General features: G+C 37.5%; 1 protein-coding gene across 3 annotated transcripts in view; it reads left to right on the top strand.

The window, feature by feature from the left end:
• Xpo4 (exportin 4) overlaps positions 1 to 20489 on the top strand; it is an 87137-nt gene that overhangs the window by 33205 nt on the left and 33443 nt on the right. For 2 of the 3 annotated variants that reach the window (XM_048442033.3, XM_087912124.1), the window contains exons 5-9: positions 4015 to 4131; positions 4834 to 4987; positions 15586 to 15698; positions 19793 to 19950; positions 20187 to 20361. In XM_048442033.3, coding sequence (XP_048297990.3) covers positions 4015 to 4131; positions 4834 to 4987; positions 15586 to 15698; positions 19793 to 19950; positions 20187 to 20361 — 717 coding nt within the window. The remainder of the gene's footprint in view (positions 1 to 4014; positions 4132 to 4833; positions 4988 to 15585; positions 15699 to 19792; positions 19951 to 20186; positions 20362 to 20489) is intronic. The other variant, XM_087912125.1, reaches the window with a different exon arrangement.

Here is a 20489-nt window from a genome sequence, read left to right as displayed (position 1 = left end):
AGGACTTAAGGCCTTTTTTCTTGCGTGGTTTCCCAAGTAGTCATTTATTGACATATAACTGATATAAAAGAACTTCTTTTAGAAAAATGTAAAAAGTGTAAGTTTTTTAAATGTTTTTGTTGAATTTAGAAACTACCAGATGCAAACTTATTGAATTTAGAAAGTAACATATGAATTTATTCCTTATGATCTTAGATAAGTGAAGCATTCTTGTGATAGCTTCTTAAAACTGAATTGTGCTTGTAGTTTCAGTCAGATCCCTCTTTGGTATGAAAATCTTCTGTTTCTTGGTTTTCATCAGATTTCACTGAAATTCCAACGACAGCTTTTGCTTTTGACCTCTGAAGTATCAGAGTCATTGTCTATAGTATAGAATGCTATCTGGCCGGGACTGCCAGGGCAGGGATAACACTTAAAAGTGCTGGTCGTTGGAGGGAGAGTAAAAGGCACTGCACTGTGTCTCTTGAGCACTGAATGCCTGCAGCAAGCAGACAGGAACCTTCTCCAGTGGTAAGTGAGACCCACAGTTGGTGCTCTCTCCCAAGCAGAGTTGGTAGCTCTTACTTCTGACCTGGGAAATTCTCTACTGGCGCTGCTTTTTACTTTCATTACAGTATAATGAGTGAGGGTAACGTGTCGTTGTAAGGGGGTTAAATGTCAGTTAAGTACTAAAAGTGAGTAAACATGGGAACCCAGAATCTTACACGTTTATGGTGTTCTTAGTTGTCTTGTGAATAGGGAGAACTATTGTTGATATATAGCAGAGTGCTTTGCTTTGTTCCTTTATAATCAGGTCTTGATTCACTTTCTCCAAGGAATGAGTTTATTTATTTGGCAGTCTTTAGTTAGAGTAGTAGTGTAATTAGAGTTCATGATGTTAATCTCGTATCCATACAAGATTTTCAAATTAATGAGAGATTGAATTCTTCAGTGTTTGTAGTATTTGAAAATATTGCTGAATTCAGTTCTTTGGAAAGTGATGATTTTAGGTAGGGCTCACAGTGGCTTTGCTTTCTCCGTATTGTAGAATTGTCTTCATGGATCTCCTGTGTTTCTAACTGATGTAGTGAAATACAAAAGTTTGTACTTAACCATTTCTTGTTTTAAAATTAAATGGAAAAAGGAGTACAAAGTTTATAGATTGTTATCTATTCTGTAACTAATACGGTACAAACACTAAGGAATTAAAAGAGCTATAAATTACTGTTTCAATAATAATTCAGACAAAAAGATTGTAGGTAATTTTATCTTCTTTGAACTTTCTTAACCTTCTAGTTTTTCTAAGATTGAGATCATACTGTATCATTTTCATAGACTGAGAAAATAATTTTAAAACCTGTGATGAGAATACATTTTGTTCTTGATGTTCATGTATTGAGAATAAGGGCTAAAGGAGTGTTCGTCTGTAGGATCCCTTTCCACTTTTAGGAGTTCTTTTCTCATTTTTCCTTAATATACAACTACTCTGATTACTGGGAGTGGGATAGGAGAATGAGACTATATGCTCACTTGCCTTTAAGGGTTAATGTCTGCATCCTAAATGTGAGCTTGCTTGTGGGGTAGCTCTGTTTACTGATGCAGTCAGCCTCTTGGCTCCCCGTCTGCTGAGCTGTACTGTGTAGCTAAAGGAAATGTACTTGTGGGACGACTCAGTCACCCAGCTAAGTTCTTTTCAGCTTTACCTTGGTTTTTTCCTCCATTCATTTGGCTATGAATATGAGCTTAGGAAATATTTATTTAATATGAAAGGAAATCTTTATTGTAAATATATGTTTTAATAATTAGTTAGGCATTGTACTAATAATCTGAATATGATCATAGTTTGAAACTATACCACTTTGTGAAAGTACCAGAAACCAGCCTGCATTAAGTTATAATGTTACTTGTGCAAAGGTATTTTAGAGCATTCTTAGTAAGAATGCTGGCAGTTTGCCTTTAACAAGCTTCTGTTTTCATGTAAGTTCATGTGGGAACTGTGTTCCGTGACTGATAGCTTACCTGAGATTCCGAAGTTAATTTTCTTGTTTTAAGAAGATATTTTTTCAAATATTTTAACTCTTGATAATATTATAGACAATAAGGTCTTATTTAGAAAGGATGGATGAAATACTAAGACTAACTTACAAAAATATAGGCTACTAAATATTGTCTTTAGAATTATAGAGTCTTAGAAGTTATTAGGTCTAGTGAGTTAATATTTTCCTACAAGTTTTATTAATTTAATTTAATTTTGTCTATTATTTTATTTAGTGTATTTCCCCCTCTAAATCTCTCATAAGTGCACACAAGTGTGTGTGTGTGTGTGTGTGTATTTCTACATATAATCACATTTGCAGATGATCAATTTTATTTGACTGTATCTGTGACACAGTGATAGCTTTCTGGGGAGTATATTTGTGGCAGTGTCACAGTATATAGTCTTAAGCTGGCTTCAAGTGATCCCTTTGCCACAGCCTCCAAATACTGAGGATTTGAAGAACTATGGACTATGATGCTTCTATGCTCAGCTGACACCTGGCACTTTAACCATTTAAAAGGAAGCCATTTTAAAGTGAACATTATTTTACTTGATAACTGTCTGAAATCCCTTTGAGCAGTAAGACAGGGATGATTTTCTCATTATGAGAGGCTTGTACCTGATTTCTCAAACCATCTTCTTTAGTCTACAATGGTATTTAAACAGGCACATATTTTTTCTTGAAGATTTAGAGCTGAAAGAACTTTTGTATTAAAGTAGTGTATATTTTGAAATAAACTCTGAATGTGTGTGTGGTGGGGACTGGGCTAAGTTCATTTCTTATGAGGAGCATTTGCCACAATGACCCAGGTTCAACTCTCAGTACAGCCAATTATTAAAAACCCAGGTGTATATGTGTGCACAAAGACTAAGAGTATCTAGAGAACGTGCATCATTTTAGAAGGCACCTTTGATAGATAACTTCCGGACTCTCCAGCCTGTATGAAGTTACATACCTGTGCTTATTTTCATTGATATTAAGAGGTAAACAGTAACTACTTCCTTTAAAAATTTGAAAAACATTTTTAAAGGAAAATTTTAAGTGCTTTTTAAAAAGTAGGTTTTTTTTTTTCCTGTGTAACTGTCACTTACCTTAAGCAAATATCAGCCTTACAGTCTTTAGGAATTTTAACTTTATATCTATTTGCTAAGATTTGCCAAGCTAAGCATCTGTAAGGTCAAGGTACTAACATCAGAAGCATTTCTGAACAAAGATGTTGCAGTTGGTGGGGTGGGTCCCACTGTGTTCAGCTGTTGTATAAGCTTGCAGAAATAGTATCATCTTGACTTTAATCTTTCGGTTGTTCAGAGGTAGTGTGCATATTTCTGTTTAACCCCTGGAAGTGCGCCAAAATAATTCATATCTTATCTCCATCCTTATTACCTTGGCTCTAAATAATCTGTGAATAAGATTAATGAGTGGTATTCTATCTGGTGGATCCAGTGAAAAAGAAAAGTTTCTTTCTTTGATTTAAAAAGTTTTGAGGTACTGTTTGATATTTTGGAGACTAAAGTCTGTGTTACTTTTCAACTGTTTGAGAATGCTTTTACATTCATCAGAACATAGAGTGGGATACCCGAGTCTGAATGTTGGTGGCCTCTGGTAATAATCTATCTTCTTCAAGTCATGGTCCTTTTAGGTGTAAAAGGAATGTATGGGTTGTTGTGTAAGTTAAATGAAACAGGGCATTCAACAATTACTTAATTACTTAATAATTATGTAAAATATCAGTTGAACTCTAGGATTGAGTGAGTCGTGTCTTGAGCTCCAGTCCTACACTGATGTGCGCTGACTTGCGCTGAGGTGCGCTGTTAGCATTTACCACATTACTTTGCAAAAGAGAGCAAGTCGTCTTAGTTGCACCCAGGTCTCTGCTTGGCAGTTAGAAGCTCCAAAGCTCAGACAGACAGCATACAGAGAATATATTTGAGCAAAATCTGTTGAAACAAAGCTTTGAAAAAAGTCATGCCTTACAGTTATTTCTTATTGAATTTAGCAAACTCTGGCCTGTTCTATTCTAACTGCACTATTGAGTGAGTTCTCAAGTTCAAGTAAAACTAGCAACATTGGACTGAGTATGGAATTCCATGGTAACTGCAAACGAGTCTTTCAGGTACTGTTTTTTTTTATGTTTTAATTATTAGACAGTCTACTTTTTGCCCAGTTTATTCCTAATGGCAAAAAAATTTGTTTTGAATGTTTGATAGCTTACGCCTGAAGACTTGTATTGAGATTTCAATATTGGATATAGTAAATAGGAGGGTTTGTTACTGTAATTGGTAAGTTTATTATTCAAGACTCATCTTTAAACAGCAAAAAGAGAATATTATAATAAATATCCTTAGCTTATCATTTTATCGTGTTTAGCTATAACTATTTCAGTTGATAGGATTCTGCTGGCCTTAAAAATAGAACTGGCACAATGCCGAAGAGGGTCATGCATTTAAAATGTTATTGCAGATGGTGAGGGCTCTTTGTCTCTCGTGTGTATTGTTTGGCTCCGGAGTAAAGTTATGTGAAGGCACTGGCTTGAGTCCTAAGGCTCTGCACTATAGCAACTGACTCTTCCAGCTCTACAGTCACATTCACCTTCACAGGGTTTCCTGCATGGAGGAGCCTTTATATTACAGTCATTGGTACCTCTTGGAAGCACACTGATGTAAATTTTGGTTAGAGGCTTCAAGATGGAAAACATTCTTAAAGAAGTAGAGCAATCTAATGGAAACCTTAAGGTTCATGTTTGTTTTATGGTTCTAAAAAGGAATGCATTTTGATTAAGTGTCATACAAAACTTTGTGTGATTTATTGAGCATAGGAAGAAGACCTTCGCCAGATCTTCATGTTAACGGTTGGAGTTCTGCAGGAGTTCAGCAGGCGGGAGAATCTCAGTGCTCAGATGTCTTCAGTGTTTCAGCGGTACCTTGCACTAGCCAACCAAGTCCTGAGCTGGAATTTTCTCCCTCCAAACTATATCCTTTTCGTAGTGGGAAGGGCTGTGTTTGTGGTGACTTTGTAGAAGACTTAATCATAAAGCTCAGTCCTTTATAGTCTTAGCTTTTTTCTTCTTTTTGGAGAAATGGAATTTTATTATACCATAGTATAGTAAACTATGTAGAACATGTAAAGTTGCATTTACTACTTTTTTGAAGAGAGTTGAGTATATGAAAACATTTGGTGTCTAATAAGGCTGTTGCTGACTGAGGAAGGAAAAGCCAAAATGTGCAAAATGTATATTTATTCAGCATTAGAGACATTTTCTTCTTGGATATGTGATTAAATTAGATTTTGTGACTGGCTTTCTTTACTTAGAAAGGGTCTGGTTTTGTCTTTATGAATTGTTTAAGTGTATGTATTAAGTTAGTGATAGGCTCTCGGTCCAGAGCATTTGCTGCCAGGCGTCTCGTTGTGCCTTAGGGGACTGTAGTGCCTGCTTGTCGCATTGTTCATTCAGGCAGACCTGGGTTCAAGCCTTAGTTGATCTCCAGCAAATTACTGAACCTTTTTTAATAATAATTTTTCCAAGCAGAAAGAGATGTTGGTTGTTGACTAAATTAATGAAACAGCATAGTTAACACACTCAGTTAGCAGCTCTTGGCATCTTTGAGTAAAATGGTCCTACAGTTAACTCCCCATGTCATGCTCCTTTTATCTAATGCACTTGTGCCAGCTGTAGAAAATTAAATATAACCTGTTCTAGATGTCTTTAATCAGCCCTTTCCTGGGGCTTTAAGAGAGTTTGTTTCAGAGGAAATTGCTGTTTCTAAGATTAGAAATGGAGAGTTCTGTCAGAGCTTTAGAATGAAGCTCATCTTTGTTTCAACAGAGTCAAGATCTGCTGCATTTGTGTGCATAGGTTTGAGACCTGTAAAATTGGAGACTTAAGGTGCCTGGTAAGCTTTGATTTTCAAGTTACTATATTTACCTACTAGAAAACTAACTGTGAGAGGCAGGTGGTATGAGATAAAGTGAGCCACTGACTCGTTAAACCAGGAATTCTCCAGGCTTCTTTGCCAAGGGCAGTCACATTGGAATGAATGAAGCTTGCTATCAAGTTAACTGTATTCTCCTTTTATACCTATCCTTTATCTTTCACCCATTAACCAACTTTCTATATTTAATCTATAAATTTCTTTTTTAAATATTTATTTATTTTTATGTGCATTTGGTATGAAGGGGTCAGATTCCCTGGAACTGGAGTTATACAGACAGTTGTGAGCTAACACATTTCAAGAGATCTGATGCCCTCTTCTGGCCTCCTTGGACACCAGATACTCACTTGGTGTACAGGCATACATGCAGACAAAACTCCAATGTACATAAAATAATACATATCAAGCTGGGTGGTGGCACATGCCTTTGATCCCAGCATTCTGGAGGCACAGGCAGGCCAATCTTGAGTTTGAGGCTAGCCTGGTCTGCAGAGTTAGTTCCAGCGCAGCGAGGACTACACAGAGAAACCATCTTGGGGGTGGGGGGAAAGTCATTTATGGTAGTACAGGTCTGTAATCACAGAATTCACTTGAGAGACTGAAGAGGGTGGATTACTAGCAGTTCAAGGCCAGCTAGAGTTACATAGCAAGACCAAGTTTCAAGAAAACCAACATACTAAGACGTTGAAAAAACTTGGAACAGATTTTAAATTACCAGTCCATATGGAGCTATCAAAACATTAATTATGTATGTAGTGAAATCAACAAAAATTACACTGCATATATCATAGCCAATTCTAAAGTGTCTGTTTTAGAGGAAAATATAGTTGACAGAGAGTTACTGTTTTGAAAAGAAAAACAGTTCTCTAAGAGTTTGAAAACAAAGTTTGTCTGAAAGATACACACTCAAAATATTTTATGGCATCTGTAGATAAAGCATTGGACAAAAGCTACTGCAGTGTTACCAAAGAAAGTAATTCCTCTAAAGGTCTTGAGGGTGACTGAATGAGGTGTGCATCCTGAAATCTCAGCCTTCAGGGGTAGAGTCTAGAGAATCAGAAGTTCAAGGTTATCCTCTACTATGTTGTGAGTTTGAGACCTGCCTGCGATATGTGAGATCCAAAAGAGAGGGGCGGGATCTGAAAAGATGTCTAATCTGGTAAAAATGCTTGTTACTCTTCCAGAGGTTTCAAGTTTGGTTCCCAGCACTGATGTTGGACATTTCATAACTGTCTGTCTGTCTGTCTCCAGGGGACATAATACCCTCCTCTGACCTCCACGGATACCCATACACACATGCATAGATACACGTATACATAAATGATGCTTTAAAAAAAAAATCTGGAGGGCTGGAGAGATGGCTCAGAGGTAATTAATAAATAAGTCTTTAAAAAAATCTGGAGACACTGGCATCGAATGCTCAATTCTCCTGCCTCAGTTTCGAAAGTTCTTGTATGTACCACCATGCCTAAGTCTTGAGAATATTTTTCTACTTCATGCTTATGAGTGAATGTTTATGTGACCAGTGAGTGATTGGTATTGTTCCATATATTGGTGGGCTGGACTACAGCTCTGAGTACTCTTTTGAGTAGGTAATTTTAACATATAGATGTAAGTAATATTTAAACACACATTTTAAAAAATTCGTGGGACTAGGGGTAGACATTATACTCATTTACCTCTGCATATTATTGTGTATTTTTTTATTGTGAAGGTACGAGCGACTTAGCCCAGTGGTAGAGTTCTTGTTTAACATGTGCAAGGCCCTGGGTTCAGTCTCCAGCACTGCAAAAAGGTTCTTTGTCAGTTTGACACAAGGGTCATTTGAGAAGAGGGACCCTCAACTGAGAAAATGCCCCACCAGATTGGCCTATAGGCAGTGCCATCTCTAGGTAATTGGTCCTAGATTGTTGAAGAAATCAAACTTAGCAAACCATGAGAAACAAACTAGTAAGCCAGCACATGTGGTTATAGTGCTGTGGTTAAAGTTATATATCTTTACTTTTTGTGGTATCCTTCAAAGCACAAAAATTTATAGTTTTGATGATGTTTCATTTACCTAACTTTTAAAAATTTGTTATTTTTTTTTAATCAGAAACAATCTGATCCATGGTAACAAGGGTTTATAGTCTATGACTTCTGTACTTTTTGATTCACCTTGAGTAACTTTTCATGTGTAGTTTGAGGTGATGAGTCACCATTATTCATATACATGTGAGTATCCAGGTGTCCAGCAGGTGATTATTGACTACAAAAGTGGAAGAGACCAGGATGATGTCTGATTAGTCAGTGAATGCTGGTGTCTCTCTAGCTAGTCTTCAGTTTGGAGTACTGATGGATCAGTGTGGGAGAAACTATTTCTTGGAACCACTGGTTTATAAAAACAAATATGCTTGTTCACCCTGTCTCCTATGTATTTATTACCACCTACTAAATACACACATGGTAGGGTGAGCAAGCTACAGTTGTAGTTCTATTGGCAGTTCATGGGAAGAGACCAAAACCACTGGTAAACTCTGAAGAGTACATAGGAAGGCCTACAACAAAAGTTATCAGGCCCCAAATGTGAGTAGTCATCTACACACAAATGCATGTGAGTGTTCCCAGGAGTTCCATAAAGTGGAAACAAACCCAAGGTCCGTCAGGTGATAAGTGAATAAATAAAATGTGGTATATCCATAAAATGGATATTATTTGTTTAAAAAAATGAAGTACTTATACATGCTAAAACAGGAAAACTTTGAAAACATTGTACTAAGAAAGAGTCTGTTGTGAAAGAAGCCATTTAGAGAGTACTTGAATACCTGATCACATTTATGTGTGATGTTCAGAATGAGCAAATTGGAGACAGCTCACAGTGGTCACCAAGAGCGGTGGTGTTTGGGAAGACACAGGAGATGAGTGCAAGGCATACCAGACTTCCTTCTGGGTGATGAGTCTGCTCTAAAATTAGATATGTTCATGGTACACAACTGGGAAGATAGTAAAACTACTGAGTCACCGAACAAGTTGTATAATATGTGAATTATGTCTCTGTGAAGCCTTTAAAAATATCTGGCGAGCCAAGGTTTATCACGCTGCTTTACTGATTAGGTACACTCCTTCACGTGCCCATTAGTAGAATTGTATTGTGGGGGATGGTTTGGAGCGAAGATGCAATTTGGGGAGTCATTACTGTTATGTGGGACATTGCAGGACTGATCCCACTTCCTTAATTTCAAAGAGCTTTAGAAAGCCATGGTCTTGGAAAACAGAAAAAAACCGAGGAGACTGAGAAGACCAGCTGAGTGCATGGAGAAGAAAAGATGAGTGTGTCAAATAAAGGTAGTCAGCACCTATTCCCAAGGGTAACTGGGAGATTATTTTCAAATGTTACAGTTAATTGAACCTGTGGGAATCTGTTTGAGGGAGAAGGGCAAAGCTGTACCTTAGAGGCAGATTGTGTCTAGAGAGTGAAGAAGTAAGGTGAGTGTAGATAATCCTCAGAACATATCAGCTATACTGCTGCCAGACTGGAAGAAGTATTGGAGAGACGGAAAGATCTAGAAAAGGTGTGATGCTGCAGTGCTAGGCCCGTGACACAGATGCTAAGACAGCCCAGGCTCAACTGAGGTAGTGAGGAAAGTAGGAAGCCACTTGGTAGTGTGGGATGCACGCCTTCATGAATCAGGGTCTTGTTAAATTCTGGTTGGATCTGCCCTAAATCTGTTCGAAAGTGGAGGAACACCGTGTGGAAATCAGCATCTGATAAGAATATTTAAATACAGATGGAACACAGGGTTGTGAAGTATTTTCTTCTGTCTTCTCTGAGTAACTAGTTTTACACCAACTAATGCTTCTGTTGCTGTCTGATTAGACACGTTGGAAAGAAAGCAAGTAAAATGAGTAATCAGTATTTGGAATTATATATGCATTATCCTTTCCAGGTGTGTTTCCACATTTCAAAAAAGCTATCCAAAAAGAAACAGAATTTCTGATCCTGGGTCATTGGGAGGAAGGAGTCATTGACAAGCAGACTCTTAAGTCTTTGGGCACAGTTAATTTTGCTAACTGTAACCTGTACAATTGTTCAGGAGATTCTGATTAGTTTTGTAGCTCTTAGATGTGTTGTTCCTGCCCGCCTTTCCTCCTGTCCATGCTGTGCCCTATTCTCCCCTGGGTTCTAGACCCAGTGCTTCTATGTCATTGCTGTAGAGGGGCATTTGCAGCGCAGGAACAGTGAAAGTGCTCAGAGAAAGGAAGGTGGACCCAAAGCCAGTTTATGTTCTCTTTCTTTCCCACACAGAGCTCATAGTACTTTGTGTAGTTTGTGCAAGAGCAAGAGGGATGGAACGAGTAATTTTTAAAGTCTAATGAATGAACTTGCTTTCACAGTCTTAGCTTAACTACTTAGAAACTTAGGCCAGGGATGTCTTAGAAGCTGAAGCTTGTGTGTCATTGGGAACTTGAGGCATCAGTTTGGGCAAATCTGATTTAACTACTATAACTATAATACTTTTCGGTAGAAAATGATTTATTTAAAATTATTTAGCACGTGTAAGGAATTCTGTCTGCTGAGTTCTTAATTCCCTAAGCAGCCTAGGTTATTTTGGTTCAGTCATTCTCTGTGAATGCCACAGCAAGGCAGTCACGGAGTGTGCTTTGCAGCTTAGAGTATGGTGTTCCTTAATTTGGACAGTGGTGGTGGTGGGACTAGAGCTGCCTCTGGGTTATGTATGTCTTTCCCACTCTAAGTTTGAGTGACAAGCGAGTCATGAAATCAGGACTGTGTACACGTGCAAAGTTTAGGTTTATTCATTCCTAAAATGAATCCTTGGAGACCTCTGTGCATTTTAACTCAGACAGCAGAGTCATTGTTTTTAGAAAGCACATCATGACCATGGGAGTTTAACCCTTTGCGCTCTGTTGTTGTTGGAGCTTTTTTGTTTGTTTTGTCTTGTTTTTTCAAAACAAGAATCTTTGTGTAGTCCTGGCTGTCCTGGAACTTGCTGTGTAGACCAGGCTGGCCTCAAACCCACAGAGAGCCACTGGGAAATTTTCTGTACAAAGCAGTTGTCACCAATAAAAAATTACTGGTCCATTCAGTTGAACATACAAAGGCAGTTTTAAATGGTCTTCTGGCAGTGCTCTTGGTATTGTTATATATTTGTTTAGATAAAAATCACATGTTCCCACTGAGAGAGAGAGCTGAGTGGTTAGGGTCAGCCCTGGAATGAGGGTTAACAGTGTGGTCCTGCATTTCAGCTTGAGCTGTTTTTTAATTCCTTGAAAGAGCAAACGTGGTTGTTTGAAGGAAAATGCAAAGCCACTGCCCCCCCCCCCACACACACGAGCCTCACATTCTTAAATGCTTGGTCCCTAGTTGATAGAAATTTGGTAAGGTTTAGGAGGTGGAGGTGTGGCTTTGGTGAAGGTGGTTTGTCATTGGGGCGGGGTGGGCTTTGAAGTTTCAAAAACCCATACTATTCCTAGTTAGCTTTTTCTGTTTCATACTTGTAAATAAGATATAGACTCAGCTACTGCCTTAGCTCCTAATTAAGTGCTTTCTTTATATATATATATATATATATATATATATATATATTTCCTTGGTCATGTGTTTTTTCACCCAATAGGAAAGTAATTAAGACAGTGAACTATGCTTTCTCATCTCCCACCAGCTTTGATGGCTAGCCCTGCTTTCTAATGCATAAGATCGTCGGTGTATCAGAGTGGAGTGTAGAAGAGTTTGAGGCATAGAAATCTCTGGGCCAACCTCCAAAGCAGTGAATGTCCTTGTCATCAGTACCCAAATGTGCGGAGCTTGACTAAATGAATGGAAATGTCATTCAGTTGGGTCAGCATGTTAAAGTTATTTGAACATTTGCTTAGACTCTGGTTCTAAAGTTCTCTTAGGGTTGCTGTGTCTCTGCATGGTTTCAGGAGTTTGCCTGGCTGGGTCAGTGAGGGAATGAAGAAAAGAATAATACACAGACAAGTTGAAATCAGGTGGACTAGGATTTCTGATAGAGTAACCGCAGCACCTAGGAAGCTCAGCACAGCAGTTGACCAAGGAGACAGGGATATATGGCCTATGAGTAAACATGGAGGCAGGATTTATGGTATACTGCTGAATTGAGGAAGTAGGTTTAGCTAATCTTGTGAGGACAGTCTTCAGGCTGTGGGAATGTAGGGGACACTAGTTTGGATATTTTCTGCACGTTATCAACACTATCAATATGCTCGAACCAGGAGAGAAAGCTTTGCCATTTCCTGTGGTCTAAGGCATCATGATCTTTGATGTGATTATTCTGATGTTTTTGCTATTTTGGTTTCTTTTGAATACGGGGTCTTTGTGTAGACAAGGATGGCCTTAAAATCCTGATCTTTCTGTACTTACCTCCTATGTGCTGGCTTACAGGTGTGCTCCTCCTGATTTGTTAGCAGTCTTGATCCAGGTTCTATAGGAACTCTACCTTCATATTTTGAGCATGTGCTGCATTGTTCCTATAGCAGCTTGACCATTTTGTGTTACCCTTGGAATGTACAAGAATATACTGGCTCTTCCATGTCCTGTGTCTTCATCAGTACTGTGTCTGCCTACAGCTGGGATTATAGACATGTGCTCTCAGTTTATGGAGTATTGGAGGTTGAACCCAAGTCTGCGTGCATGCAGAATAATCGCCAACTGAACCACATCCCTACATTTTTTCTTTCTTTCATTATCACAATATGATACCCTTACTGAAGGTGTTAGCAAATGCCTAAGAACTTCTTTGCAGATCTAAGTACCCATATATTTTCAAAGTATTTCCAAACTACAACCCTGCCCTGTAGTTGAGATAAATGTATTTTCTGAGAGCAGTCTGTTATTCAAGAACTTGACACAGAAGACTTAATAGGATTAGCTGGTGAGAGTCATTAGTAGGGGTGATTAAACTTGTCCTCTGGCTCTTGTCTGGTGTGTATTTGACTTGGTCCTGTACTTATAGAATAGGGCAGGTGGTGTGGATGTGCCTTTCATTTCTCAGAACTTTGTGAACTTCCCTCTGTCAAACATTTGAGAGGCTTTTTGTGAAGAGGGGCAGGGAATGTTGATTCTGCTCCAGGCTACAGTAGAATTTACATGTAACTGGCTGATTTTCCAAGGGACTAAGATGACTCAGTTTAGAAGATTTTTAGTGTTTTAGCACCTCAGCTCAGTTAGATTAGATTTCTGAGTTCTGACTGTGGTGATATTTATCTGTTTTTCTTTTTAAAAAACATATTCTAGCCAGGCAGTGGTGGTGCACACCTTTAATCCCAGCACTCGGGAGAGGCCGGTGAATCTCTGAGTTCAAGGCCAGCCTGGTCTACTAGAGCAAGTTCCATGACTGGCTCCAAAGCTACAGACAAACCCTGTCTCGAATTCCCCCTCCCCCGAAAAAAGCCATATTCTACATTAATAATTACTAGAGGGTTGAAATAGCATTTGAAATATCTTCAATTACAACAATATTTGAGAATTACAAATAAAAATTGAATTGTTTTAGTTCTTTACATTATTTTGATATGATCTAGATCTGTGTGTACCTGTTCCCCTCGCAGCGTCATGTAATCTCTATACTGTACACATCACACCATTTCAGGTCATATTGTAGTTACTAATTGTATTTCATACTGACCTTTCACATAATAAAAATTTACCTTTAATAAAATGACACTAAAGCTAGCAAAAGGTAAATGGATTGGTTTTCTGTTTTGAGGTCTAGAGCCTTTGTTTCTTTTCCCAGATGATCTATCTGTTCTGAAGATGAAAGATCCCTTACCTGCCTTGCTGTGAATTCCAAAGACTTATAAAGAGAATAGCTGTCAGACTCTTTTTGAAATATATGATAATGTCATCGGTAAATCTTTCAGTTTGTTTTTCTAAAAGGTAATCAATCATTCAGCCAGTGTGCTATGTTGATGCAGACTGGTGCCTGCTAGGAAATGAATTCACTTTACCTTGAGGACTCTTAATTCTCGGCTGCTTTTTCTTTGCACATTTCAGGCTTACCTTCCTTGGGGTTTCATTCTTTCTACCCACAAGGGGGCAGATAAAGGAAGAGGGAAAAGCTAAATGAGCCTGTTCAGGGTTTCACTTTTGCTAGAGTTGCAGGAGTTTGGGAATGACTTCAGAAAGAAGCAGTGACTTTCTTTCTTAAGACAACTCAATGCCCTTTCCACCCGCTTTAGGCCAAAAAACCAACCAACCAGGCAGGCAGACAAACAACCCCCCCCCCCCCAAATTCTTGTTTTGTTTTGTTTTCCAAGATAGGGTTTCCCTGTGTAGCCCTGGCAGTCCTGAAACTCTCTCTGTAGACCAGGCTGATTTTGAACTCAGATCTCTGGCCTCTGCTGGGATTAAAGGCATGTTCTACCCGTCTTTTGAAAAATGGTTACCAAAGCCTTGTTAGGGCCTTCAATTTTTTTCTGCAAATAATTTCTCCCTAAAATTAATGAGTTGGGTTTTAGGACATGGCAATTAAATGTATGCCAGAATTTATGCACAGATTTTATGCACATCTTAGATGCCTATGTCAAGATTTCTCATGAATGAGAATTTTGCCAAGTTCAGACTCTGTTTCCAATGGAAGGGGCAGAAGTTACCCTCTTCATTGCAGGCGCCTCTTATTTCTTAAAGCTTCAGTTATTATGGCCATGCCGTTGAGTGAATTACGTTCATCAACACCTACAAATGTATATATATGATGGTTAAGTTATTTACAGAAAATTTTTTCTGTTTGAAGCTTATTTGATATTGATATTGAATACCTCAACATCTTATATACTGTTTGAGTCTGTGGGAAATTTTGTTTATTCAGTGTGTGTGTGTGCGCGCGCATTCATGTGTATTAGTGCACGTGTTTATGTGTGTATGTTTGTGTAGAGGATAGAGGACAACTTCAGAAGTCATTCCTTGGGGGCTGTCATTGTTTTTGAGATGGGTCTCTCACTGGTGTGGAGCTTAACAAGTAGGCTAGCTGGCTGTCTAGTGAGTCCTGCGGATCCAGGCCTCTTTGCCTCCCTCAAGACTGGGAATTTTAAATAAACATCTGTTTTCTGTCAACCACTTAATCCTTTGTTTTGACTTAATATTGGGCTACTGTGATCTTAGGGTGGTGGTGGTGGGTTTTTTTTCCCCCAGTATGAGGCATAGTTACTCTTTCATGTTCTTCTCCTGTTTTCCTGTAAACATACTTAAACTGCTGATTTTCCCTATCATCTATATGAGATACATTTTATATATATGATTTTAACTATTTAAGATATTGGGGGAAGTGATGAAGCAAATTTGAAGACATTAATTCTTTTTGTTTGGTTTCTGGTGTCTGTTTTTAAGTCATATTTTTTTCTTCCGTTGCCTCTATTAAGATCTGATTGTCAAGGTTTCTGTACCCCCATGACACGGTGTACATAATGACTAAAACGGTTATCTTACATTCCTGTAGCATTCTTTTTTTCAGCACTTAATGCCTTTTATTCCTTAGCTTCATGCATGAATTATGTAGCATATGTGAAAAGGCTTAAACTGTTTCCATTGCATTCTTTCTGACTGGCTGCTGTTATATTTAGGGTATACTTATAGTTTAGATAAAGTAAGAATGTTATTGTTGTTGACCTTGACACTAGATAACTGGGCAGACATTATATAGCTATGTTCGAATCCTCACAAAATGTGCTGTTGAAGCCAACAGAGTCCTGGCGGGAGACTCTTCTGGACAGCAGAGTCATGGAACTTTTCTTCACAGTAAGTCCTAGTCTTTTTCTCTGGTGAGAGGGGACACCGGAAGAGGAAATACCTTTGTTTTTCTTAAGTAACACATGACAGATTTCTTTTTTTCCTGTTGATTTTTCTTCTCATTAACACACCTGGTGAAGGAAAAATTATATGAAAATCTTGCTAATTAATGTACAAATACTATCTCATTTTGAAGGGCTTAGGTCCCTTCTTAGACTTTGTAAATACAGGACTCCTTTACACTTTTAAAATTTAGAATTCTCTACTAGCTTTTATTTATGTGGGTTATTTAGCTATTGTTATATAATATAGCTATAGAAGTAAAAGACGATAATCACATGAGTTTTGGTCTTTGACTAACATGTTATAATAAAAAATAAACTGAAAAATTCATACTGAGAACTTTAAAAAATATTTTATTTCATTAAAAATACCAACAAGAAACTATTACATCATCATATAAATAACTTCAATGAACAAATACTTTAAAAGCAAGTATAATGAAAATAACTGGGCTTTGGTTTTGTTTGCTTCATATTTTTACTCATCTGATTTAATAAAAGACAACCAGATTTTCCTGTTTTATATTTCATTCATTTGGTATCTTAAATCATATGATTTCAGGAAAAGGCCTCTGTGTGCATGCATGCAGTCCACAAGAAAGCAGAAACGTGTTAGTGCACTTATGGACACTATTTGCAGTGGCTTTGACAGTGAGGCTTCCTTGGACTACATTTTGAAAACTGCTCCTCTAGTGGACTATACTCATAATTATAAGACCTGAACTAAGTTAATATTTAAGAGCAATTTATCTTAAATATTTCAATTATAACTTTTAACAGGCCTCTTAGTGTCAGCTAGCTTCAAGAAGCAAGCAGTGTATTCCCACATGGGCCAGTGAGTTTTGAAATACATATATGTGTGTGTTGGGAGTTAATTTGCAGTTGCAGAACAAGTATGTAGTTAGATCAGTGAGTTAAAATAAAAACCAGTACAATCTAGGTAAACACCAATTCGAAAGAAAAGAATAAGACAGTTTTATTCAGTCTGAATTGTTATAGTTTCTTATCATTTCATGCATTTTGAAGTATGAATTATCCTTTTGTGATTGAACTTTAAAATATTTTAGTACTGTGTTATATATTTTGAAATGTCTAAAGAGTGTCCATCCTTAGGCATACTAAAAAGATCGCTTTCTACCATAGTGGCTTGTTTTGGAGTTCTGGAGATTGCACCCGGGTCTTGTGTGTGCCTGACAAGTATTGTGCCACCAAGGCTCGTTTCTATCCTTCATAAAAGGTGTTTTCTATGGAAATGTTTATTCTGAGCATTAGTCATCTTCTAGTTTTCTTTTTAAAATCAGAGGGAAAAACATAAGCAAGATCGAACAGTACTTGCAATAAAATTTTAAGGACTTTGTGGGATGCTTCATCTGGCAGGAATTGTTTTGATATGAGTCCAAGTTCAGTTCTTTTTATTTGCTCGACAGAAAGTAGGTCCCATTCCAGCAGTTTGTGAAAAGGTGAAAAACTTGCTGGCAATGCTGCAAACAACTCGACTTGGTCTGAACAGCTGTCTAGACAAACCAGACAGCTGTTCCTGTCAGCTGTGAACTACCACATACAAATAACTTTGAATTCAAAAGTTAACCCTTTGCTACTCTGTAGCTATTTGTATTTAAGCAAATTATAAACAATTTTAATTTGTTGCAAAGAAAACATGACTTAATCTTTATTTGAGTTTTGCTAAATTTAGCTTCACTTATGGATTAATTACCAAATTTAATCTCTTTTTTCATTAGATATCATTATTATGCTAGATTTCTGTAGCTAAATATGCGGGAGTGAGACTTAAATTTATTGACTGTATCTGAAATTTAAGTGATTTTGATTGCATTCTCCTCTTCAGAAGTTTACAAAGTTGTTAGTTTTTCTTTTCTTCCTACTCTTCTGGACAGAACTTTTTTGATTAGGATTCTGGTGCTTTGCGCTCTGAATGTTGCCATTCTTAGCTCTCTGCTTTGCTATCTTTTCCACACATAGTGTGTCAGGCACCACTTCACCTATGATTTTTCGATTTGGATTTAGCACAGAACACTCCACACTCTCCAAACCTCATAATCTGCATGTTTCCTGGGTGTTTCAGTGTGAATGACACACTGGTATCAGATGTTTAAACATACTTCAGCAGAGGTCTGTCTTTCTTGCTAACTTGTGCCTTTTATGCTTATTTGGTGAATGGCCTCTCTGTTTGTCTCCGTGCCTCCTTTCTCTGCAGAGGTGGTTATCTGTTTTTAATTGTATGGTACCGTTTAGATTGAAATACATGTTCAATTATGAAGAGAATGCTTTCTCGTGCTAAAATCAGTAGACCATGAATCTATATATCACAAGAATTACTTGTTTAACATGAGTTTTATATGATTCCTATTTCAGAAAACAAATTAATCCTTGCTCCCAGGACAGTCTTTTGATTTGTTTTGTTTTGAGATTGCCAACACTAGCACTCTCATTAAGCACGTTTTTTGTTTTATGTTGTCATCTCTCGTCCAGGAATGAATGGTCATCTGATTCCTGTGTGGAGCAAATTATGTAACAAGTTTCTCTTGTCCCATCCTGCACTGTATCTACTGTTGGTAGAATCTGGTCCTAGACATCTCAGTGAATTTTGATTAACAGGTTAAGATTCAAAGGATGACAGCACAGAATTGTGCTTTTAAGATAAAGAGCTTAAAAGAATGTATTCAAGAGTATGCAACCAAGGCATGCATACAATTTTGTGTGTTGTACTTGGTAAAGCTTAAATTACATTGGTATATAGGTTGAAGTGTTTTTGTTTCAGTCCAGGGATTGGCAAACTCTTTCCTTATATTATCAGGGACCACAGTAAATATTTTAGGTTCGGTATATAATATGGTCATATTCAACTCTGTCATTGTAGTGAGGAGCCCTAAATTAAAAATAAACAATCAAGTAAGTCATTTAACTGTAAGTTTTAGAGCTCTTATACTGGTTTAAATTTCTCTACTTGATCTTAAGAAGCCAAGAGGCTAAAGTTAGTGGAATCAGTTAGCAAGGATTTACTCTGCTCACTGTGTTCCATACTGTACTAGTGAATGCATTTTTAAGAAAACAAGGAAAACATCCTGGTGTCAGGTAATTTATAAATGATTGATAGAGTCAAAACCAACATAACCTGAAACAAATATAGAGTACAATGCTTCATAAAAGAAAGAGGAGGCCTAGAACCCCTTCGTTAAATGCTGGTGAGCAGTGGCAAATGGCCAGTCAGTATCGTGCATGAAGATGAATAGCTGCTTTATAATTTCTTCCTGGCATTTCCTGTTCCATTTTACTATCAGAACATAGAAATGAAATCTTAAATGTCTGAAAATTTAGTAATACCGAAGTTAAGAAGTAATATTCTGAGAACTTTAGATAAAACACTGTAGTAGGTATCAGTATTACATCATTGAAGTAAGATCTAGTTTCTCACTTAAGTAGACTTATGTATTAAATACAAATTTTATTTTAACATGTAGTATTAATAGCAGTGGTGTGGGATAAAATGAAATTCAAACACATCAAACGGTCTCAGAATTTAAGCATCTGCTCCATGTCATGTAGGTGATATTTAGAATGGGTGATAGATACATTTGTTGGTTTTCAAAGTGTGCAAGTGTTTGCTTCCGCTAAGGCAGCATCTATATACTGGATTGAACTTGTCTGCTAACTTTAGCAAGAAGCTGTGGTGAGGCATAGTTAGCATAATACAGATGACTGTCATCGTTGCTGTTTTTAGCTGAAGCAGTATGTCTGACGGGCTAGCATCTGTTTTCTCTCCTTGTCATAATATTCTGGAGATAGTTCAATTTTTAAAATGCAGGTAGCCCTCAAGTAAAAATTTATTAATATGTTTAAAGTCATGACCTATAATGTCGGTTGGACTGAAGGACAATTTTCAGATTTCATTTAACTGAGGAGTTAATTTTCTAGAAATGTCCTGCTACAGTGAATTTTTCTCTTACCTCATTCGACATGGTTTGCACGTGACCCCTTCAAAAGAAGAATTTGTTTTTATGGATTAGTAATTCTTTCTAACAGGTACACCGAAAAATCAGAGAAGATTCAGATATGGCACAGGATTCTCTGCAGTGCCTTGCCCAGTTAGCTTCTCTACATGGACCCATCTTTCCCGATGAAGGATCCCAGGTTGATTATCTAGCACACTTCATTGAGGGATTGCTGAGCACTATCAATGGGTAGGTATGCTCGTTCTTTTGAACGGAAGAGGGAATCTTCCCTTTTCCTCTGGTATTTCATATGGAGGAAAAAAGAAACTAAGGCTTTTTCTGTTCTGTGTTTTGAAGTAGAGTTTTGTGTCTATTTGAAATTAATACAGGCACATGCCTTTACAAGTGAATAATGATAATATTTTTGTGTTTGGAAATAGAGCTTATCTTGTACTGCTAAATAATCCTCATGATTTGGTTTGTAGAATTGAAATAGAAGATTCTGAAGCTGTGGGAATCTCCAGCATTATCAGCAATCTGATAACTGTGTTCCCTCGGAATGTCTTAACTGCCATCCCCAGCGAACTTTTCTCCTCCTTTGTTAACTGCCTCACACATCTCACTTGTTCTTTTGGGCGAAGTGCTGCATTAGAAGAAGTGGTGAGTGACTGTGCTAAGATCTGTCTGTGTCTGGTTGTCATAGGAAATTTGTGCTACCTGTAGAACATTGTCTCATGACATTTATTGTTACTGAGTACTAGTAGCTATTGTGAAAGTTACATTTTATA

The sequence above is a fragment of the Myodes glareolus genome, chromosome 12 (genome assembly GCF_982192425.1).
Source record: "Myodes glareolus chromosome 12, mMyoGla1.1, whole genome shotgun sequence".
Classification (NCBI taxonomy): domain Eukaryota; kingdom Metazoa; phylum Chordata; class Mammalia; order Rodentia; family Cricetidae; genus Myodes; species Myodes glareolus.
Note: the sequence above shows the minus strand (reverse complement) of the source record. Positions and strands in the feature narration are given on the sequence as shown.